At 34.1% G+C, this 22934-nt stretch overlaps 5 protein-coding genes across 7 annotated transcripts; 3 read left to right on the forward strand and 2 right to left on the reverse strand.

Moving 5' to 3' along the window:
* The first annotated feature begins 2071 nt into the window (after positions 1-2071).
* Positions 2072-6000, forward strand: LOC114378552 (polyprenol reductase 2-like). Its single transcript, XM_028337170.1, has 7 exons — positions 2072-2189; positions 2277-2483; positions 2987-3324; positions 4696-4930; positions 5323-5418; positions 5502-5573; positions 5672-6000. The coding sequence occupies exons 1-7, from the start codon at positions 2079-2081 to the stop codon at positions 5774-5776; spliced, it is 1164 nt and encodes a 387-aa protein (XP_028192971.1). The 5' UTR covers positions 2072-2078; the 3' UTR covers positions 5777-6000.
* Positions 6001-7029: 1029 nt separating this feature from the next.
* Positions 7030-9575, reverse strand: LOC114379175 (NADP-dependent D-sorbitol-6-phosphate dehydrogenase-like). The gene is made up of 6 exons (XM_028337776.1): positions 9401-9575; positions 9021-9115; positions 8785-8902; positions 8304-8436; positions 7596-7815; positions 7030-7464 (listed from the first exon to the last, which is right to left on the reverse strand). Exons 1-6 carry the CDS (start codon positions 9531-9533, stop codon positions 7234-7236), a joined length of 930 nt encoding a protein of 309 aa, XP_028193577.1. The 5' UTR covers positions 9534-9575; the 3' UTR covers positions 7030-7233.
* Positions 9576-9768: 193 nt separating this feature from the next.
* LOC114379176 (V-type proton ATPase 16 kDa proteolipid subunit-like) lies at positions 9769-11547 on the forward strand. Its single transcript, XM_028337777.1, has 3 exons — positions 9769-9970; positions 10466-10751; positions 10994-11547. The coding sequence occupies exons 1-3, from the start codon at positions 9778-9780 to the stop codon at positions 11124-11126; spliced, it is 612 nt and encodes a 203-aa protein (XP_028193578.1). The 5' UTR covers positions 9769-9777; the 3' UTR covers positions 11127-11547.
* A 1316-nt stretch (positions 11548-12863) lies between these two features.
* LOC114377910 (epimerase family protein SDR39U1 homolog, chloroplastic-like) lies at positions 12864-18411 on the forward strand. Of its 3 annotated transcripts, none has more exons than XM_028336384.1 (13): positions 12864-13071; positions 13169-13222; positions 14391-14466; positions 14899-14958; positions 15280-15398; positions 15740-15784; positions 15937-16015; positions 16229-16290; positions 16929-17031; positions 17272-17332; positions 17521-17591; positions 17898-18037; positions 18125-18411. In XM_028336384.1, exons 1-13 carry the CDS (start codon positions 12994-12996, stop codon positions 18224-18226), a joined length of 1050 nt encoding a protein of 349 aa, XP_028192185.1. In that variant the 5' UTR covers positions 12864-12993; the 3' UTR covers positions 18227-18411. The 3 variants fall into 3 exon arrangements, with proteins under 3 accessions (XP_028192185.1, XP_028192186.1, XP_028192187.1); XM_028336385.1 differs by lacking the exon at positions 12864-13071 and adding an exon at positions 14139-14281; XM_028336386.1 differs by lacking the exon at positions 12864-13071 and adding an exon at positions 14185-14281 and having other exon boundaries at positions 13196-13222.
* A 162-nt stretch (positions 18412-18573) lies between these two features.
* LOC114377909 (polyol transporter 5-like) lies at positions 18574-20810 on the reverse strand. The gene is made up of 3 exons (XM_028336383.1): positions 20642-20810; positions 20217-20563; positions 18574-19826 (listed from the first exon to the last, which is right to left on the reverse strand). The coding sequence occupies exons 1-3, from the start codon at positions 20802-20804 to the stop codon at positions 18741-18743; spliced, it is 1596 nt and encodes a 531-aa protein (XP_028192184.1). The 5' UTR covers positions 20805-20810; the 3' UTR covers positions 18574-18740.
* Between the last annotated feature and the right edge of the window lie 2124 nt (positions 20811-22934).

Below are 22934 nucleotides of genomic sequence, written 5' to 3' on the forward strand. Positions count from 1 at the left end.
GATTCTTTTAACATATTTATTCATTTTTAATCCTATAAATTTATATTTCTCATGTTTTGGTTTTTATAAGTACGAATTTATGAAAATTATAAATAAAAAAATGAAATCTTATAAAAATCAAAATTAAAAAAACACAAAGAATTAAAAATAAATAAAATATCTTCTGAGATTAAAATTAAAAAAACATAAACTCATGAAAATTAAAATTAAAAAAATAAAATTACACAAACTAAAAATAAAAAAGTGAACTTTAAAAAACAACATATTTGAGCTATGTTTGGGTGATTGGTCGCAATTGCAGTGTCCTTCTCAGTATTATCATCAATAATTATATTAGAACTGTCTAACTATCGATCAGTATCGACCGGACAGTTTTTCAAATTATTTTTTATTTACTTAGTGACTATTTTTTTCTTTGTATTTTTTCCCTTCAAAATCCGTGTGCATTACACGGAGGCCGATTCTAGTTATGGTATAGTCATAACTTCGTTTTTAGCACTTTCTCATGTACCAGTAAATAGTATATTGTGACGTGTCGTCATATATTGCTTTCCCAGCACACGTGACCCTGGCCCATGGCTCTGTAGTAATAACAGGCCATGGCCGAGAAAAAGAAGAAGAATTCAAAAAGGCCCTTATCCACTTTCTTGAATCAAACGAAGGGCCCAACAATGTCCAATCGCAATAATTCCATTCCTATCCATCTTCTTTTGAAAACGAGACTCAGTGAACTCAACCTGCCTCCTTCCACTCCCACCCCCACCAAAAGTTAGACATTTTATTTTAGACCCTTCATTTTTTTTTTCATCATACACAAATTGAAATTCTTTTCTTTGCCTCTTTTTTTTTTTTTGCATCAGACACATATTCTGAATAAATATCTTTAGCCTTCGTATCTTCTTGCTCACTTACCTTAATATTCCCATACCTTGGTATATATTCTGATGTTAACTTATCGATTCAGTTGCCTAAATTTCTAATCTCTTCTTCAAGCGTCAGCTCATTTTTGTCTTTTATAAAAAGATTATTCCTTGGCCATTTGGTTCTTAATCCCACGGGGCATATCAGACTTTGTTTTCGTGTTTTAATTCTTTCACTCCATAGACAAAATTTCCATTTCACCAATAGTGAAAGGAGGATCAAGAACTTGTTACTTTTCTGCTTCCTTTAAACCCTTCTTCTGCATGTATCCTCCAAAGATGAGGCCATTTATATGTCGTCCCCTAAAATTAATCCTCTCACAAAAATTTAACCATAATTAAAAGTAAACTAGCTAATTTTTCAAGTATATTTGATAAGTCTCTTGTCAATTTTATAAATTTTTTTTACTGGCTTATAAATTACTTTGGTAAAAAAACTATGCGCAAAGAACTTTTGTTTTTTTAAACTCAGATAAAATTATCAAGTTTAAAACTATATATATTTTTATACCCAAGTTGAAACTAGACAAGGAGGATACAAGAAGACAAATGAAAACGAAAAGAAAAAGAGAAGATATTCATAATTATAAAATAAGATGAAAATCTTACTTAAGATGTATTTTGATAACTGCACTTTTTTTATTTTCAGACTTTTTTAGCGATATGTATTGGATTATATTAAAATTATCTTTTAAACTGGAGGAAAAAGAAAAATTACAGTAAATTGTGTCAAATTAAGATGTATTTTTTATCATCTAAGTTTATATATCGGAGTGAAAAAAGGAACTAAAATGCTTTTTTAATTAGAATACACTGATAATATAAAAGTAGTTTTATATTATTATTCCATTATTGATCAACACATAAAAAAATGTTAAATTCTATAATTGATTTTTAAATAAATAAATTTAAAATTATATGATGAATAAAATTGTTAATTTAAAATTCAATAATAAAATAAGTTAAACTAAAATACTTTTAGTTCCTAATTAAAAGAAATTTGAAAAACAAATACAAGTTTAGAGATCCAAATGATTTTTTTTAAAGAACCTAATTAAAAATTTGGTAAAAAAAATAAAAAATCAAAGACTCACATGCTAGTTAAACCTTAATTTCACTACATTAAAAATGACTCTTACCCAAGTAAATGGTTAAAAGATGCTGATTGGTTCATGTGGTAAAAAAATGAAAAATTCAGGAGAGTGGTGTCAAGCATTGGGAAGGGGTTCTGGGATGAGTTTTGAGAACCGTTCTGATGGTTTGAGGTTGGTGAGTTGCCGTCATTCGTCAATCTGTGTCCTTGCCTTACTTTCCATATATAGCAGTTATTAATTACTATCAATCTTTTTAAGCCAGATCCCTAACCCCTCCCTTTACGCACTTGAAACCATGCTTTTTCATAATCAACCGATGGAGCTGGTTCTCCTTCAAATCCTGAGGCTGGCATGGCTCGCTGCCACATTACCCATCATCGTCGCTTCTATTCCCACTCCCAAGCTCAGCTGCCTCCGTGCCACCTTGTTGGCTTTTGCTCGTAGAGGCAAAATCATGCACTCCTCCCAAGTAACACCACTTTTGCATTCATGTATTTACCCCTTTTCACGCATTTCTCACAAATTCTTTTTTTTGGTTTAATTACTCGTTTAGTCTTTATACTTTAAAACTACTCTTGTTAGTCTCTACGCGTATTATTCTTTTTACTCGTTTTTGTCCCTACAATTTTGGTCGGTTGTTTGTTGGGACTAAAACAAGTTATAAAAATTGTGCAGGAATAACACTAAGTGCATGTTTCAATTTAAGTTTACAATGTTGGGCGCGTGTTCTAATGCAAATGTAATGGATAAAAGTAAAATGAAAGCAGAAGTAAGTGTTGAAAGCAAAAGCAAGAGTCTCCATCCTCTGTCAAAATTACTTTTGTCTCAAAAGCATTTTTTCACATGAAAACCAAACACTCTCTAAATGAGTAATTAAATCTATTTATTATTGATACAAAGTTGCGCCCTAGGAATTGATGGGCTGAGTAAGTCATGAGTGAATGTTGAAACATTTACCGTGCTGTGTTGCAGAAATTCACTATTTCTCAGAGGTTCTTCTTGCACTTCTACATTGTGGCTTTTATATGGACAACGTTGCTACTTCTTGGGACTTGGGCGTATGCGTACAACATGGTGCCACTTGTTGTGGAGCCGTTTTCTTACTCTACCATCACTAGCTTCTTGACAGGTGGTTCTACTATCAAAACTGATACGTATAAATTGAGGCAGGGATATGTGGCTTGGCAAGCGGTTTTTCTGCTTTTGATGATGGAAGTTCAAGTCCTCAGACGACTTTATGAGACTAGACACGTTTTTAACTATAGTCCTTCTGCTCGTATGCACGTCATTGGTTATCTCACTGGATTGTTGTGAGTTTTTTTGTTCATTGTTCCTCAATCTGCTTCACTTGCAATTGCTTTTTGAAGTTTGGAAATTGTTTTTACTATGCTGAATTGAGAATGTAAGTGTGAAAATGTCTGTTTCCTGCCGAGCGCAAACTATTGCAATTCTGGTTGGAGTTTTCCTGTGAAATTTGTGGCTTCCTGTTAAATTCCTTGGGATAAATCCCTAATTTTTGGTTGATTGATCTGAAATATATGGGGCTTCCAAACTTTGCAAATTTGGTTAATATTATATCTGACATGAATGAATTACTGTAATAAATGTGAGAATTGTTAGTAACACGCTCTCTGATACTTTCTTTCCAACACACTCTCCTGTTAGGTGAAATTCGTGCGAGTCCCACTAAATATGTGGGTTCCATTCCCAGTTTGGTAGGTCTCATTCCTAAACTAGTTGGATCCACATGAATTTCAACTAATAGGAGAGTGTGTCAGAAAGAAAGTGCCTTAGGGAGTATATTGCTAACATGTCTTATAAATGTATATCCTATTCAGTGTGTATATGTGTAACTCATGACAATATGACAGATTAAAGTATAATGTTGGTTCTCTGTTGTTCATATTTGGCTTCATCATAAGGCCTTCTCAGACTCAACTGAGCATGCTATGGTGCTTGGAACAGCATTGTTCTAGTTGCCACAGAACTTTGTATATTTAGCATGAGATGGGAGAAGTAGAACATGGATATTTTGATTATTGTTCTATTACATATGACTTTGTTTAATATGGTCAGTTACTTTTTTTTTCTGAATTGATTTTGTTGTGTTACATAAACCTGTAAAAGTCCTTTCCTGAAAAAATTTCCCCCCATTTTTATTTGGATAATCTGAAGCATTAATGTGTAAGATTTTGTGTCTTCTAATATGTGAAGTTATTAAGATAGTTTTCATTGCCAATAATATAATATTTATGATTGTTTTGATAGAACAGGTACAATCAGCATTTGGATTTAGTCTGTATATTTGAGTGTCGTTGAGATAAATATTTTGTTTTTAAATCTGGAAATGTGGTAATCAAGCAAAGGAAAGAAGTAAATGACTGCAATTGAGAATGACTAGTTCTATTTATTTTCTCACTTGTGAACTAAATGTTATTTACACGTGACTAGTCCTAGAAAGATTTGCAGTACTGGTATTACTTGTTGATGTGCAATCTAAAATAATTTCAATGTTTCTTGTTATTTGAAGGGGTGAAGGTTCACACATGTGTTCTTAGATAGCACAATATTATATAAATTAATAGCATCATTTCCTGCATTTGTACTTCTTAGTTATCACTGGTTATTGTCCAGAAAATACTAAAATGAAGAGGATTGATTTGTTATTTTTCTGAAGCTAGTTTCTACGTAGGAGCACCACTATCGCTGTGTGGCGGTTGTGCAGTAGAGGTGTTTAACTTCCTAGCAAATCTAGTGACCAAGTTCATTGTCAAGGGCAAGAATCAGATGCAAGTAACAGAGTTAGAATTCTGGCAAGTTGTAAATCCTCTCTTCAAGCTTGGGTGGAAGCATTGGATTGGTGCTGCTGTTTTCTTATGGGGTTGGATTCATCAACACCAGTGCCATAAGATTCTTGTATGCATCATTTACTTGATTGACATCTAAATCTTTGGTTTTGGTCAGTGAAACGTGAATATCAAATGGTTTGAGACCATGGCTTCATAACTTATAGTTGCTACCTCCTTTTATCTTCACAGCTTCTAATTGTTATTTATTTTCATCTCAGTATCTCACTGATATTACATAATACTAATGGTACCAAGTCACAATAGATGGTGAATTTGCTCACAGAAATTAAATACATATGATTTTCTTCATTTACTTTGCATGTGGAACTTTGTTTGACATTTTGTAAATATATCTACATGCAATGATTCTTTAAAATGAAATGTTGAAGTTTAAAGCAAATATACCATTTTTACAATGAGGTGGATTTGGATATCTTAACATTTTTATAAATTTGGCAGGGTTCTCTACGACATTCAAGACAGGCAGATGAATATGTAATTCCTCATGGTGATTGGTTTGAAATCGTCTCCTCTCCTCATTATCTCTCTGAAATTGTAAGCCTCTTGCTCTCTGTCTCTGTAACTTCTACTTATGTGACTGATATGAATAAGCCTAATATTTGATGATGATGATGAAGGTTATATACGCTAGTTTTGTGGTTGCTACTGGAGGATCCAACCTAACAATCTGGCTACTTTTTGTTTTTGTGGTAATATTTCCTTTGCAGATTTTGCAAGGTTTTAAAGTTTTAAACAGATAATCTTTGATTTTGATTTGCTTTTTGCATATTTCTTTTATTGGGTACAGGTGGCAAATCTGGCATTTGCAGCTGTGGAAACTCATAGCTGGTATCGTCAGAAATTTGAAGATTATCCAAGTAGTCGGTTTGCTATAATTCCATTTATTCTGTGAGATTGTGAAGCAATGTGTAATTACCACAATTGATCACCTCAAAGAACTTCATTATTTCTCAAGGTGTACTTGTTTAGATTAAGCTTTTATAGTTTAGAGAATGTTATACTTAAACTACCGAATAATTTTTGGTGTAAAAATCCAAACATTCAGAGCCAGTCTTGTATTATTCTTAGCCACCAAAATAAACCCTAAATAGTTATTGATCGCATTCAATATGGAAATTCCTGAAAATTACGATTATTTACAAATTACAATACTCATTCGATTCTATGACTTTGTGATGCCAAGATAATTTTATTATCTTAAAAAAAAGTAATTTAATAATTGTTGATCCTGAAATAACCATGGTTAATCAAGTTATTCAATACCTCATTGTCATGGTAATTAAAATTTAAAACTAGTATTGCGAATTTTGTCTTAAATACATTGTCCTGTCAAATAAATTTGGCTCTGCCGAGAATTTACGTTGGGTTTGATAGTTCAATAACTACGTGAAAGTAAAAAAGGCAGGTAATTGTACAATAACTCCTAAAACTCCAAAAACAAGTTGATAGCTTTCCAATTTTAGTGTCATGTGGAATTGTGGTCCTTCACACTTAAATAAGTTACTGATTTTTCATTTTTGCCTTTGATTTTTCTAATTTTAGTTAATGTAAGTTGGTGTTTTAGTAATTTAGTTCCCGTAAGATATCTTATTTATTTTTAATTTATGTAAGTTTGTATTTTTAAAATTTTGATACTTGTAAGCATGAAGTTATGAAAACTATAAATAAAAAAAATTGTAATCTTCAAAAAATTAAAATTAATAAAACTTAAACTTATAAGGACTGAAAATAAAAAATAAAAACTTACAAGGACAAAAATTAAAAAAAAAACGACTTTGGATGACTAAAATTAGAAAAGTGAACTTATAAAGATAAAAAATAAAAGAAACACTAACTTATGGGGACCAAAAACATAACCAAGCCTAGTTTAATTTATGAGAGCCAGAAAACACAAACTTATTCTGTTGGCTAGCTAAAATGGGTATTCAAATTTAAAAATTTCTGCATTCTGCAACGGAGACGGAACTAGGGAGTACAGTATTCACATTCATATTCACGTTTTAGTTGATAAAATATACCAAATTTCATATATGCAATTTTCTATATTTCAGAAACTTATCAACTAAACGTTAGCATTTCCAAAGACGAGGACTCGAAAATAGAACGGGAGTGAAATGGAAGGAAGTAAACAAATGGACAAACAAATTAAGCAACAACATTCAGAAGTCTCTCTTATTTAGTCCACGAGATTGGATATGGGATGAGAAGATGATTTTTCAACCATCAACAAAGAAAGTTTACATTATCAAATAAACTGAGCTACTAAGGAGCCTGAAAGATCAGCTTATACCAAATCTGAATCTTAACACAAGGTCAAACAGCCATGATACAGACTTAGGAAGGGCATTCTCACGCATACAAATCTATGCCCCAAAACACAGCTGGTTGATTGGTTCGATATTTTCTATCTATACTTCCAATGAGCTCCATGTCCTCTTTAGACAACTCAAAATCGAAAACCTGAAAGTTCTCTTTCAACCTCTCCAGTTTTGACGATTTAGGAATGACCACAGTGTTCCTTTGAATTCCCCAGCGAAGGCTGATCTGGGCGGCAGTCTTTTTGTATTTTTCAGCCAGACCCTGAAATAAAAGAAAATGGTATACTCTCAAATTAATCAACTTTATGAAACTGTTTTTGGATAGACAATGCCTGGGAGTTATGGTAGTTGGCTAATAAATATTGTGCTCGGAAACTAGTATTGACAACTCACTTTGAGAACTTGGTCATCCAAACATGAAACTGTTCCAAACCATTCAGCATTTGCTGCAGCACCTCCTAGTGGAGTGTGTGCAGTGACACAAATCCCATGCTTCTGACAAAATTTGACTAGAGAATCACGCTGGAAGTATGGATGAGTTTCAATCTGATTTACAGCAGGCTTTATCTTGGAATATGCTAAACAATCTCTGGTCAGAAAGATATCATAGTTGCTGCAAAAAGCTTTTTGTCAGAATGCAATTTCATTAAAAAAGAATCGAGCATTTCTCAAGTTGAGACAAGGGGAACAAACCAGCATATAAAAAATCTTGAATGTGTACCATGTAAGTCAATACAGTTGATTGTTTAATTACTTAGAGGGATCATTAGAATGATGAGATGGATATTGCAAAGACACTTGGCTGCAAGTCTTTAATCATCCCCAAATAATAAAAACTTCTCATAAAGGAACTGGAGTGTGCATTGAAAATCATGTAACCCATGACTAATAAGAGGCTGTCATGATGCCAACCCTTATGAACTCTTTTTTTTTTATATAAGAGGAACCCTTGTGAACTTAACAAAACTAGTTGGTTTACTTTCTTCATTGATGATTTTTCTGTTTCTAAATGACTGGATAAAACTTATCCATAAACTATAGCCATTAAAAGGAATTTCTGGAGCATATATAGCAAAGAATGTTTGCAGCACCAAATTGCACCTGATCCCTATGCTGCGAACCAAGCCCGATGAAACAAGATCTTCCATTGCATGCCAGGTCGTTTCCAGGGATATGGTGGTATCTATGTCCAGGACCCCATCATCACCCAAAGGACTAGAAGTATTACCAACCCCTGCATGTATGTGAAATATGTCAAAATTATATTAGAAGACATTCAAATGTGCTTGTAATAACTTGTTAAAAATCCCAAACAAAACAACATGACAGGAGGTGATTGCGTAAAGTAGGCAGTATATAATAATATATACATGAACACAAAAGAACAACTTGAGGTATTTTTCATGTATATATCTGAAGAACATCCGTGTGTATGGAATCGAAGTTCATTTGTATTTTCTGTGTGTAATCTTAAAACACTGGTAAGTTAGATCACTCCTTTAACAGTGCTAATTATAGTTGCATTGTAACTATAACATGCACAAAAAGATAAATTCAAGGGACGCATAGGAAACGGACATACCAGTATGCCTTACGGCAACAGGAAAGTGAACAAGATATAAATCTAGATACGTTAACTGAAGCTTCTTGAGACTGTCTTTACACGCCTCAAGAACGTGGCCTTGATCAGAATTCCAAAGCTGAAAGCAGATTCAAATGCAAAGGGTAAGACAGTAATTATCCGACCCAGAACAATAATCATCAACAAACGTCACAAAGAAACAAGATTAAGTCCACAGGAACGATTGTGAAACTGACCTTGGTGGTAATGAAGAGATCCTCTCTCTTCACAAGGCCACTATCAAAAGCCTCCTTAAGCGCATCTCCAACTTCTGCTTCGTTTTTGTAGTCAGCTGCAACAAGCCAACAACGCATCCAAATCTAATCAACCACCATATGCTTTATCCACACATCAACTAAGAAACAAGCTTTGATATTCATTAATCAACAAGTTTTGGTGGGGTTAGTCTAACAATATACCAAAATGGGATAAAGGGGCATAATAATATTTAGCTTTAGCAAAAAGAAAGTAACTATAGGGGGAAACTAATTTTTTTTAATAGTTTAAACTGCCCCAAAAGGGACAAGATTCCAAAGTAGATTAAGAATCCAAAGCTAAATTTGGAAAAATAGTATACCAGCACAATCAAAATGGCGATAACCAATTTTGATGGAATTGAGAATTAGGTCCCTGATTTCGTTTCCTTCCATGCGCCACACGCCCAATCCAATGATAGGCATCTTGAAGCCATTGTTGAGTGTTATTGCCATGGTTTTTCTCTCTTCCTCCTCAGCTAATCAAGTGTGTTTGTTTGTGTGTGTGACCAAGATCTCTTATGCTTCAAGTTCGGGCCATTATGTTGGAAAAGCCCAAGTCCAAGCCCATCATAAAACAAAGCCCAATAAAAGCACCACCTTATGACAACTAAACCGGGCCGGTTAAATTCGGGTTCGGGGTTTTTTCACCCGGTCCAAATGGAGCACCGGAAGGGGGTAATTAACTAACTATAAAATAATGGAAATGGTTCCTTCCCCTCCACACTGTACGGTAACAGAGATCGGAACGTGGAACTGCGGAAACCGGAATATCTCACTTCTCAGATCAGATCAATCCGACGTCGTTGCAGTTATAATGGCTCCATTCAGCGGCGATGAGACGGCACCGTTTTTCGGCTTCCTTGGAGCCGCAGCTGCCCTCGTCTTCTCCTGTAATTCAATCCCTAATTTCTCAATTAGATCTATGCTCGTATTTTCTTGATCTCTTTTGAATTTCACTTTATCAGGAAATTTTAATGTTCGATGCGCAATTTGATCGCTGCATGTAAAAAAAAACATATGTTATGATTGATGATTCAGTTGTGCTTTGGTGGTTTTTGTGGAGCAATGATTTTGTTGGATTCAATTAAGCTACTGCAAATCGTAGACTTAGTTTTACATATAAACTCAGAGGTTTTATCTCATAGATCAGTAGTCATTTCTCGTAATTATTGTTAGAATCTTCGTTGTTTTGGTTGGAACTCAGCGGACAAAATAAGTCTATTGAAATTGCTTCACGTTGTTTCGATTCTTGAAATTGATTGGTGGAAGAACCGTTGAATAGTTATGTATATAAAGAAAGAAAAAGAAATTCTGAGCTTCTTCGATAGCTTTGCATTTTCTGTAGATTTATCTTTAATATGAATTGTTTGAACTGATGGAGGAAGGTATGGGAGCTGCCTATGGCACAGCGAAGAGTGGCGTGGGCGTGGCTTCGATGGGTGTGATGAGACCGGAGCTGGTGATGAAGTCTATTGTCCCTGTTGTTATGGCTGGAGTTTTGGGTATTTATGGCCTTATTATTGCTGTTATTATCAGTACTGGCATTAATCCCAAGGCCAAATCTTATTACCTCTTTGATGGTTATGCACATCTCTCCTCTGGTCTTGCCTGTGGGCTGGCTGGTCTCTCTGCTGGCATGGCTATTGGTATTGTTGGTGATGCTGGTGTTAGGTATAATTCTTCTGCCTTAGTATCTTATCTATGATTAAACTCGGTACTGATTTGATCTTATTCTGAAGTCTACAGATTTCATGGTGATACTTAATGTGATTGCTATGCTTTCAATCAATGAACATGTGAATCCTTGATGAAATGTATATTTTGCTGATAGTTTGATACATGGATATACCTTTTATAATGATTCCTAATAGAAATTTTACCTTGAAGTTTGAACAATTTATCTTCTTATGCAGAGCCAATGCACAGCAGCCAAAGCTTTTTGTTGGAATGATTCTCATTCTCATCTTTGCTGAGGCTCTTGCCCTGTATGGACTCATTGTTGGTATTATCCTGTCTTCTCGTGCTGGTCAGTCTAGAGCTGATTAAGAAAGATGTGCTGCAAAATATTCTTTGATCTCCCACCTGTTTTAAAACCTTCTTATTGTGAGGGCAAGGGGGGTAAATTGTTAGTTGTGAGGTTAGTGATGTTGGGATGGCACTTGCAAGGTTTAACAAATACATGTGAAAGCAGTAGCTGCACCAGTCATTTTTGTGTTTGTTTAACTAGTCTTTCTTTGCTTAATAAAGCTTCTTAAGCTTTTTTTTCCCTATGTGCCATATAATCTTAGACTTTATTTTTGCCTGCTGCCATTGTAATTTATATGTATTAATGGGTCTTTTAGTATTGGATGCTGGTGTAGCTAAACGTTGCCTTGTGTTTTGATCAGTTGTATAATCCGAATCGACATGGATGTTCTCAATAAAAGAGCATTTATTTTTTATCAATAATAAAAGAGCATTTTGAGTATTCTAATAGTATTTTGAATGATGAGATTGTTGAAGCAAGCAGGGAATATGATTGAATTGATCTTTCATCGTGCTTCTTCGCCTCTTTAAAATCATTCATTACATTGTTAACCCAACCTCCTCTCTTCGTACATGACATACGCGGTACCACATGATCCATGAGTTACGATATTTTTCTTTGAATGATGCACTCTGGTCACGTGTAGCAAATTAAATTGGATATTTTCCTCTACTTTTGAACTGTCAACATTGGTTACGTTCTCCTTGGCTTCCATTTCTTGTGTAACAGAGTATGCTTCTATTATTTGCTCGCTTGTATTATTTGCCCTTATTTTTTTTAATATAAGATTATAAGTTTTTTTACGTAGATGATCTTATTCAAATTAAAGCCATAAAGAGTAGGAGATATATAGATTGATTCGATGGTTAAAAAAAAAAAGAGGAGAAAATTGTGGTGAATTTAAATTCCTTTTACTAACAAAAAAACAAATTAATAATTAATATTTTCTAAAAAATATATCAGAAATAATAAGTTAGTTCTTTTGGTAATTTTTCTTTTAATAATATTTTGTATATATATATATATTTATAAAAAAAAATGCATATACAAAGCTTAAAACTTTTCTTAAGAAAAATTAAACATATTACAAGAAAACTATAACACATTATAAGGAGGGGTCAAACTTCTTCCTGAATTATCCATTCTGTCCGCTCATCTTTATTTTGGTTACTTTCATCTTTATACAGTTGCTATTATTCTTTTTGCTTTGCTGGAGTCTGATTGAATTGAAATTATGTTATACTGCCGAAATTTGTCAATACAGGGAGGCATGTACATTTCACTTTGTTTATGGTTTCTATTAATTCAATCTCAACTGGTTAAACTGTATATATGTCACCCACTACCAATATGGCTTTTAATTGTATCATGATACAATATTCAGCCTTTGTTTTTGTTTAATACCAACAAAAGTGCAAGTCATAAACTAAAGGGAAAACTATTGGTAGTCATTGAAAGACCGAACATTTAGGGTCACATGGCTTCCATGTTTTACATACCAAGCTACTACTAAACTATTAATAATAGAAGGATTTGTTAAAGGCATTGGTTAACAAATTAAAAGAAAAAAGATTTATTATATAAATTATAAGAAAATGTAACATAATTTTTCATCTTTTAATAAAATTATTTTTACTTTAAATTCTGTAATCAATACCATTAGAGGAACTGTGGTAGAGTATGGTCCAGTCAGAATTAAAAGGGAGAGCAACAAGTGATGGATTATGGATATGAGAAGGGAAGTTGCTGTGGCTCCAAATTAACCACGAAACGATTCGAGAATATGAAATATGAATAGTTTATTAACACACACCTCATCTTGTTGGTGAGACAAGTAAGAGTCAAAATCTTGGCTTAACAGGTTCAACACTGCGTACCAAATTCCGAATGGAAATGTGTGGAGCCACAGCACTGACATGGTCCCATACCATCTGTCCGTCGCTTCACCTTCCTCGATCCGTCTCTGTAAGCTCATTCAATGAAATGAACCAACCAAACCTTCTTTTTTTCCTTTCTCAGTTTTTGCATTGTTTATTTATACCCATTCATTCCATTTCACTAGACCAGGGAGGCTAGGAGCTTCTGTGTTTGGTGTGTCTCTGATCAAGACCCCAAGGTATTATTATTATTATCCATTCATTCCCTTTGCTTTTGCGGGGGATAATAACAAATTAACAAAACATTAATCAACGTAAGTGAGTGGGATGTTAGACGTGGTAATTGCTAAAGCCACTTTTGTGGCATGGAAACTCATAAATAAGCTTAGTAATGCCGTCAAATTCTTAGCTTACGTTTCATTCCATGATTTAGTGTATAAAATTGAATTTAAATGATTAGGATTCTTTCAGTTGAACATTCAATTCAACTGAAGAGAACCCTTATCCGCAAATTTACTGCCAACCATTGAAAATTTTGTTGAAGGCTTACTTTTGGTGGTGCAAATTAGAAGCAATAGATGGAGTAGTTCACTTGAGCAGCAGATAGTTGGAACTATTACTCTCCCATGTTACTCCGTGGAGCAGCATAGAAGAAGAGCATCTCCTATATTATACATAATAAACACGGGCTTTCATCCTCAAATTCTTGAGAGAAAATTCATATAATCTGTTTTGAGTGTTCCTCCTATTGAGGTGTATTCTCCAATTTTAAGAGAGTTTAATCATTCTATATTATATTCAGAGACCAAGTTTCTTCACGTAATGAAAATTTCTCTTACTTTTCCCCATGGTTTTTCCCTTATATGCATTCCTCATTAAATATTATATGCCAATTCATGATTTTCTTCTCAACTTTAACTTAGTTGCATGATATTATTTCTGTAACCTCAGTACCCAATATGGGACTGTTCTAGTTGTTAATTTTGTGTTCTAATAATCAAGTTAGGCTTCTCTTGGCCTTGCTTTAGGAAACCTGATACTGAGCTAGGATTGTTAGATCTCAATGTTAAAAATAAGCATTTCATTGGCTCCATTTTAGTGGAGTGCCACCTGTGATTATTACAATCCAGGTTATTCCCTTCTCTGGCTCTGCAGGTAGTATTACAATCTTTAATATTTCCACCTCTCAACTTCACAACAGATTATGAGCCAAAAATTGTAGAGGGGTGAGCTATGGAACTTCATATACCTTGGTTTCTATGTGTCTGGGAAGCATGATTTCTGTTAAGATTATATTGGTAATTTTCAAATTAAGATATTATTTAACTGTTTCTTAGTTTTGGCTTTTCTAAGTGGTCATTTAGTTTAGGTTTCTTCTAGATTGTTATCACTTGAGTGATTTTGCAGGGAAATAAAATGATCATATCTGTAACTGGAGCAACAGGTTTTATTGGTAGAAGGTTGGTGCAAAGATTGCATGCAGGTTATGCCCTATGCTCTAGCTTACTTGGTAAATTTGTATAAGTTTTATGATATGATATGACTCTGTTTTTTGGTACATTGATATGCAGCATTTTCCTAGTGCTCTCTTGCATATCTAGATTTCAGCTTTTTTTGGCCAATCCTGGATAAATTTTACTCTAAAAGGAGCATTGTGGTTGTATTGTTCTCGTCAGTTTGACTTTGCAAAATAATACTACATATAAATTCAAAGCCCGAGTTAAACATTTGGTAAATAGTTGCATCTAATGGACTGTATTGGTTCCTTATATTGTTACCCTGTGTGATGAATCAGTAGAATCCCTGGATTTTGTTAGACTCTTGCTTGCCTAATTTTATCAATTGAATTCTTAGCTTTTGCTGGTATGTGTGAACAGTTAAGCTAACTTACTGTCTCAAATAACAATACTTGCAGACAATCACAGTGTTCATGTCTTGACACGATCTAAATCTAAAGCAGAAACAATTTTTCCAGGTAAGAAGGTAATAAATTAATGCTATAAATGTGCACTAACACTCACACTTCACAAAATAATACCTACTAATATTCATTTGCAACTGCAAACCTTTTCAAGAGATCAAAGTGACACATCAACTTCACTTACATCTGAGTACCTTCAATTTATAAGTACTATATATTTTGTTGATTTCAATTCATACATAATTCGGATTCCTCCAGTATTGAATTTCTAGTTTTTTTTACTCGTCATGGTAGAAAAATTAATAATTTTCTGCACAACTTGACTCTGTCAGACAACTTTGGATTAGTTGGTTAATTTTGTCCTGGTATCTACAGCAAAAGACTTTCCAGGAATCAAGATAGCAGAAGAGCCAGAATGGAAAGATAGCGTTCAGGGCTCAACAGGGGTTGTGAATTTGGCTGGACTGCCCATAAGTACCCGGTGGTCTCCTGAGGTTATTGCCATGTCCTTATCGCTTCCACTACTAAAATGATGTAGACTTCAACTTACACCTAGTTGGCGGTTATTAAAATTTACACACTACTTTTTTATATCATAAAATCTGAAATTATAAATATGTTAATGTATATTTGGCAACTTTTGCTATCTAGGACGGACACTGGTGTAAGGTTTAAACTGCTGAACATTATTTCTTAGAGCCGGTAACAGACTACACATACACATACAGTGTCTTCTTGTTTTTCTATCCCTTCTTCCTCCAACCTTCATTTGGATGCTGGTAAAATTAGCACATGCATATCCCCTAATTTGTTAACATGCATTTTAATGCTGCAGATAAAGAAGGAAATCAAGCAAAGCAGGATTCGAGTGACCTCAAAGGTAAGCATACATTTCCCATTGATGAAAAATTAAAATAAATATATTCTTCTTTTATTTACTCTTGGTAAAAAAAATATGTGCATCAATGTAAGTCACAGTTATTTATATAATCGGTTGCTTATTCTTCTTGACCTATTTATTTCGTAGCAAAGGTTGCAGAATTGATAAACAGTGCACCAGATGATATTCGACCTAAAGTTTTTGTTAGTGCAACAGCTGTTGGTTATTATGGTATGTTTGTATGTCAAAACTGGTTCAATGCTAATTGATCATTGATCATTTTCTTGCATGGTAATTAATATTATAATTGGTTGTTTAATGCATTGGTTAGCAAATGTAATTATTTTTGGAGCATGTTTTATAATCACTTCTTGTTTAATAAATATGCATTATTTTGCATACGAAGTAAGTATTTTCATTTTCCTTCCACTTTAATATGTTCAGGCACCAGTGAGACACAAGTCTTTGATGAACAAAGTCCATCAGGAAAGGATTACTTGGCTGAGGTAAGGAAAAAAATGTTTGTTTTTGTTACTGTTGCAAAGGAAATAATATAAGATCTTAAAATCTGATGAGAGAATAGGAAAAAAAAACTGTTTGCTTTGCGAGTGGAATTGAGGATATTGCTCATGAATTTCGTAAGGATATTGATATTTCTTGTTTAACTTTTGATAAGAAGATGGTGTCGAATCTAATAGCTTTTTGTTTATCTACTTAATTGACGGTGTTTAAGGATATTGAATTATTGATCATTCATTGTTGTACCATATACATAGCTTGTCTATTTTTCCTTTGAAAAGGCTGTTTCTGATTATTCAGTTCAATGAATTTGATATTTTCGGGGTCAAAAAAGGTTATTGTAACCAGTCAACCTTGCTTGGTTTTGGGTATTTAAGTCACTAAATCACAATAAATTTTCTCTTTGATCGTGAGTTCCCATACAAGGGATACAACATGAGACTGTGAACCTTTAAAGTGTCTAGTACAATATATACAAGTTAAATGAAGGCAGTGATTATGAAAGATTGGAGCTACTTTTGTCAAGTTCCTAAACCTTAAGATGTTATTCAAATAGATGGAACATTTTGCATTGTACAACTGTAGCTTCTTGATTGCATTGACCAAAATTGTGCCTTCTGTTCAGGTTTGCAGGGAATGGGAATCCACAGCCCTAAAGGTAAATGGAGATGTTAGAGTGGCTCTAATTCGCATTGGTGTTGTTCTTGGTAAAGATGGTGGAGCATTAGGTATGACTTCTAATCTACATAGTTCTGGCCTTGAATATATTATTTGACATCCTATGTTGTCCACTTATCCCTTTAGACTTATACGTGAGCTATTCTTTTGAATAGGATCTTGAAACAAAATCTATTTCGTTACACTAATTTTTCTTTTCATATCATAAAAAACTATAAATGATTTATAACTCTTGAAATTCATGATATTGTCTGGGTATAACTGATAATTACATTTCTGAGTCTCTGCAGTTAAAATGATACCTATCTTCAACTTGTTTGCTGGTGGACCTCTAGGCTCTGGAAAACAATGGTATTTCACTCAGTTTCTTGCTCTTGTAAGATATTGCTTTGTAGTAATTCTTAGACACTGTGTGATGGGTTTTAGTTTGTCCTAATTTTCTTGTGTCACGGTGCAAATGTGTTATGAGATGGGTTTTAGTTTGTCTTAATTTCTAGGTTGATGTCATAGTTGAGTTATTTTTATTCTTTCGCGTACAGGTTCTCCTGGATTCATTTGGAAGACATTGTCAATTTAATATATGAAGCACTATCAAATCCATCTTACAAAGGTGAATTTTTCACTCGCATATCTCCAAAAGGAAATTCATCAAAATTCTTAAAAAAAAGTTGTAAATGAATAATGGACGATTGAGGTTGGATGTAGCATAGACTTCTTATAATAGGATTATCCATTTTCCACCTATTACATTAATTCCTCCAGCTGCAATTACACTAATTCCTTTTGAGATATCTACCACCTACTCCACACATCGTCAAGGCAACATAATGGATATATTTCCTTTGGTTACTTTAATCGTGATGAACCTATTGCATTATCATGAATCATGTTTATGAATTATGAATATTTGTAATAGGTGTTATCAATGGAACTGCACCAAATCCTGTGCGATTGGCAGAATTGTGTGACCAGCTGGGAAATGTCTTGGGTCGTCCCTCATGGCTGCCAGTACCGGACTTTGCGCTCAAGGCTGTCCTTGGAGAAGGTGCTACTGTGGTAAGTAATAATCTATGGTGACTTTGTTCTCAGTCCCCATAACTTACTAACTTTTAGCATGAAATCCTTGTTAACGTCTCTTTGTAGGTTTTAGAAGGGCAGAGAGTGCTTCCTATTCAAGCTAAGAAGTTGGGTTTCCCATTCAAATATCCTTACGTGAAGGATGCCCTTCAAGCAATTCTTTCTTGAAGCAGTTTTTAACATAGCAACTGCCACATTCTTTATTCTTTTGAATTCCGGACACTAGTGGCATTCACCGTATTGAGATTTTTGAAAGCGATATACTTTTGAAGATGTGGTTGAATTGTAATCTAGTTAATTATCATAACGTAACTATTAACTAATACATACATGATACCGTGTGTTCTATAGCATATTAACACTGGCACGAGATCGTCTATATCTTCCACAAAACTGAAAACGCCACGTTTATTTTCCTTTTCATTCCCAAAATCTATTATAGTACTATAATCATCCTTTTCACACAAGCTCTTCCCCTGGTTGTGGTTTTCGATTTCAAAACTGTGAAAATACTATTGCAACGCGAGTAAAAGTTGTAAATATTATTACTACCGTATAATCCCAAATCCCACAACGTCATTCAGAGAGGTAAATACAGTTTAGAGTGGAAACTACGATTATCTGACAACTTTACCTAGGAGAAAAAAAATGGATACCTTTATTCAATATAATCACCCTTATTCTAATCGACGCTTGTCAAAGTTTGGTCACGGGTCTTTAATTGGATTTCAACGTTATCGTCAAGTCCTTCTTCCGCTTTGGGTTTCCTGCAGAAATTACCGAAAGACTTTTCAATTTCCTCGAGAGTCTTCCCACGTGTTTCAGGGAGCAGCGTGTAGTGAAAAATCCACGCAACAGCAGCGACACCAGCGAAAAGAAAGAAAGCACCCCCAATGGTAATAGCGTTCTGGAGGGACAAAAAAGTCATCGCAATGACCCCACTGGTGACCCTATTAACCGCTGCCCCAATTGCCACGCCCTGAGCCCGCAGCCTCAACGGGAATATCTCGGAGCTATAAACCCACGTGATGGGCCCAGACCCGATAGAGAAAGTTGCCACGTAGGACAACACCGCAGCGATGCTGAGCCCAACGGCCCAATTCAGCGTGGTCTGCGAATGGTCCACCACAGTGAGACTCAGGCCCAGAGTCAAAAGCGAGAGTATGAGCCCACTAACGCTGCAAAGCAGCAACACGCGCCGCCCGGCCCGGTCCAAGAAAAAAGTGGCGACCAAAATGGAAACGGTCTTGACGAACCCAACCGCAACCGTGGCGAGGAGACGGTAGTTATCGGATTTGATCCCGGCCTTCTCGAAGATTCTTGGGCTGTACAAAACGACGGCGTCTATGCCCGTGGCTTGCGCGAAGAAGTGAATCCCAAGCGACGCGATGAAGATGTGGCGAACCGCGGGAGTGGGGTGAAGGAAAAGCTCTCTCCAGACGCCGTGGCCGTGGGTTTGCTTCGACACCAAAACGACGTCGTCGTCGCAGTCTTGAGGGATCCCAGCCGTGTCTTTGATATCGGCTAGTCTGAGCCGAGCCTCTTCCTCCGACTCGGAGATTTTGTAGAGAACTCTTTTGGCTTCGCCTAATCGACCTTTTGCCACCAGCCACCTTGGCGACTCCGGCATGGCTAACACTGCCACGCCAATCAAAATTGAAGGAATGGCTCCCACTCCCAGCATCAGCCGCCAACCCAACCGCAGTGCCAGCTTCGAAAATCCGTAGTTTGAAATGTATCCTATTAAAATCCCTCCGTTCAGAAATACCTGAATATCAAAATTGTTCTTACTACATTTGCATAATAAATAAATGGAAAATTTATCCATTTAGATTGGAATGAGATGAATATCACGGATAATATTTAATAGCAAATATTTTAATTAAATAAAATATATAAATGAATATTATATTTGTTTTTTTTTTAACTATATTATTTTAAGTGTATTAACGATGTAAAAGTGATGAATTTGAAGGAAAAAAAAATTGAATCAAAATAGCTAATAAAAAGTATATGTTGGAAGCATATAGCACGGTGAGACTTGGAACAAGAGAATTGTTGGTGTCTCCTTATACATTTGTTTGATTGTTAGGGATAAGAAAAATATGGATAGGATGAGTGGATGAGTGGATGAGTGGATGAGATTAGAGAAGAGTACCTCAGGCAAGGAAGTGAGGAAGCCGCGAGAGGAGCTGGGGGAGATTTCGGAGGTGTAGACGGGGGCGATGAGGAAGGCGAAGCCGATGCCGACGCCGGCGAAGAAGCGGCCAAACATGAGAAAGGCATAGTTGGGGGAGAATCCCATGAGGATGGCTCCGACGAAGAAGATGGCGCCGGCGAGGACGATGGTGTAACGGCGACCTATCCAGTCGGAGGTTCTGCCGGCGATGAAAGAACCGACGGGAGAGTAGAGGTTTATGATACCGTTCAGGATTTCGATTTGCACGTCCGATACCTTGAGATCTCTTTGTATGTACAGTGCTGCTCCGCTCATCACTCCAATATCTGTAATCAAAGTTCACATTTGATTTTATAGTACTAACTATAGTTAAAGAAACGAAAATAAATGGTGGTAGTACTCACCGTAACCTAGTAGGATGGAAGTCATTGAAGCCAAAATAGCACATGCGAAAGCGTACTTGTTCCTTCTGGGCTTCTTTTCAGGATTTTCAAAATCCTCCTCGTAATCTTTCAGAGATTCAGCCATCTTAATTAGCTGAAGAGGATAGTATTCATCTCGGATCATTATATAATTGGAGTTAGAATTAGGACACGGCACGTTCCACTGTCACTGTCACTGTCTCACCTCCATTTTCTATATATTATTTTCCACTCACCACTCTTGCTTGGACTTGACTAAAACGTGCAATAATCATCCACAGAAAAACAAATGGGCTAAATAACGTAAAAATGAACAAGGATAAGTAATTAAAATCCTCTTTGAAGAATATGATGAGGAGATAAATTCATCTTTGAAAAATAAAAAATATAATTTTAGTTTTTTATGAGAAAAAGTGCAGTAAATTAATCTTCTTATTTAATCGGGTCAAATTCTAATAGTTCAAATGGATTCTGTAGGAATAAGATTGGCTAATCCTTATTTGAAGACTTTTGGAACAATTGTTCATGGTCATTATAGGAAAATACTTCCTGAAGGAGATATATTAGTTATGTTTATCTATGAAAAATTAGGATTGGTGATATAGCACAACTGCACAAGGTCTTCCAAAAGTAGAATAGGTATTAGAAGAAGTTATTGATTCAATATCCATGAACCTAGAAAAGATAGTTGATATCATTTTTATCATTAAATTGTAATGTTTAAAAATTAATTTAATAATAAGTTATATTTTTTATGATTAATTTAATATTAAATTGTAAAATTTAGAAATCAATTTATCATTAGATTGACTGCAGTTAAATTTATATTTTAGGAACCAATTTATGAGTCCTTCACATCTTCAATAAAATTTAAATATTTTCCCAAAATAAAAGAAAAATCAATTATATAAGAGACTAACTCAAGATGTGTAAATATAAAATCTAGGAAAAATATTTAAATAAACAAAAGAGATTTTTTTTTTCATTGATTCAATTTTCAATCAATTTATCAATAACAAACAAATTACAACGTAATGTGTGTCATCTGATGAAAGTGTATATCCATATAAATATCAATCAATATGTATAAAAATATGTCTTGGAATTGCAGTTGAATTGGTCAAAGCACCACCCTCTCTGAAGGTTAAAGCTGCAAGTTCAAGCCTCGTCAATCCGAATGGATACAAGCCTCCTAGGAAAAAGACATCCATTCATTTTTTTTTTAAGGAAATAAAATTAATAAACAAAATCTTATTCCAAATAAATCAAAATTTTTTGTATTTGAATTTGATTGTTACATATAAAAAATAATAAAACAAAACATGAGAAAAGAGTTTTATAATTTGAATACACTTTCACTTAAAAAAATACACTTTTAATTAATTAGAAACTATAATAATTAGTATAAATAAACTTATTATATACCATGATGTGTGGTAGAGTAATAGTTGTAAAAAAGTTACATATAACATTTACTGTCGTGTTTATTCTCTAAAATGAACCCTCTAAAATGTAATCAATCTTCATAAAAGACTGAACTTAAGAATCAATTCAAAACAAATCAATTTAATACCTAATCGTGATACAAAATAACATGACACTATTTTTAATTAGTAAATGAATTCTATTATTTTCCATTTATTATGATCCCCTTATAATAAAATTAATATTGGATACAGCTGTCAATTTGATTTTTAAAAACATTGTATTCTTTTTTGGAGAAAAAAAGAAAAAAGTAAATTGTATTCTAGTATACTAAAATAATAAAATTTTGATAATATGAGATAAGTATATGTATTTAAGACGAATAAATATTTCTAAAAAGGCAATAAAAATAGATTAAATTTGTATCCAATTGTTAAAAGGAAGTTAAGGAACTTTATAGCTAAGTGAGACTGATCAAGATGCATGCATGATTCGATCATAACCAAATTTTAAGTCTTATTCAAATATATTTCTTAGATTTAACTTTTATAAATTGAGAGTTTCACTCTAAAAATAAGATAAGAATTATAATTATTTGTTGAAAATAATAATTAAAATTCAAACACTAACACAATTCATTATATATATATAAATGAATTTAATTATAATCTTAATCACTAATTTTAAGCTACAATTATTTTTTTCATTTACTTTCTAAGATGAATGTCTTCCTTTAAAACAACTCAATCTTTTTTCTTTTTCTTTTTTTCTCCAAATCCTGTTACCACAACATCCAGTTCAATTAGTTCAATAGTTATATTCTAGGCGTGAATTATTACAAATCTTTAAA

Source organism: Glycine soja, chromosome 12 (assembly GCF_004193775.1).
Source record: "Glycine soja cultivar W05 chromosome 12, ASM419377v2, whole genome shotgun sequence".
Taxonomy (NCBI): domain Eukaryota; kingdom Viridiplantae; phylum Streptophyta; class Magnoliopsida; order Fabales; family Fabaceae; genus Glycine; species Glycine soja.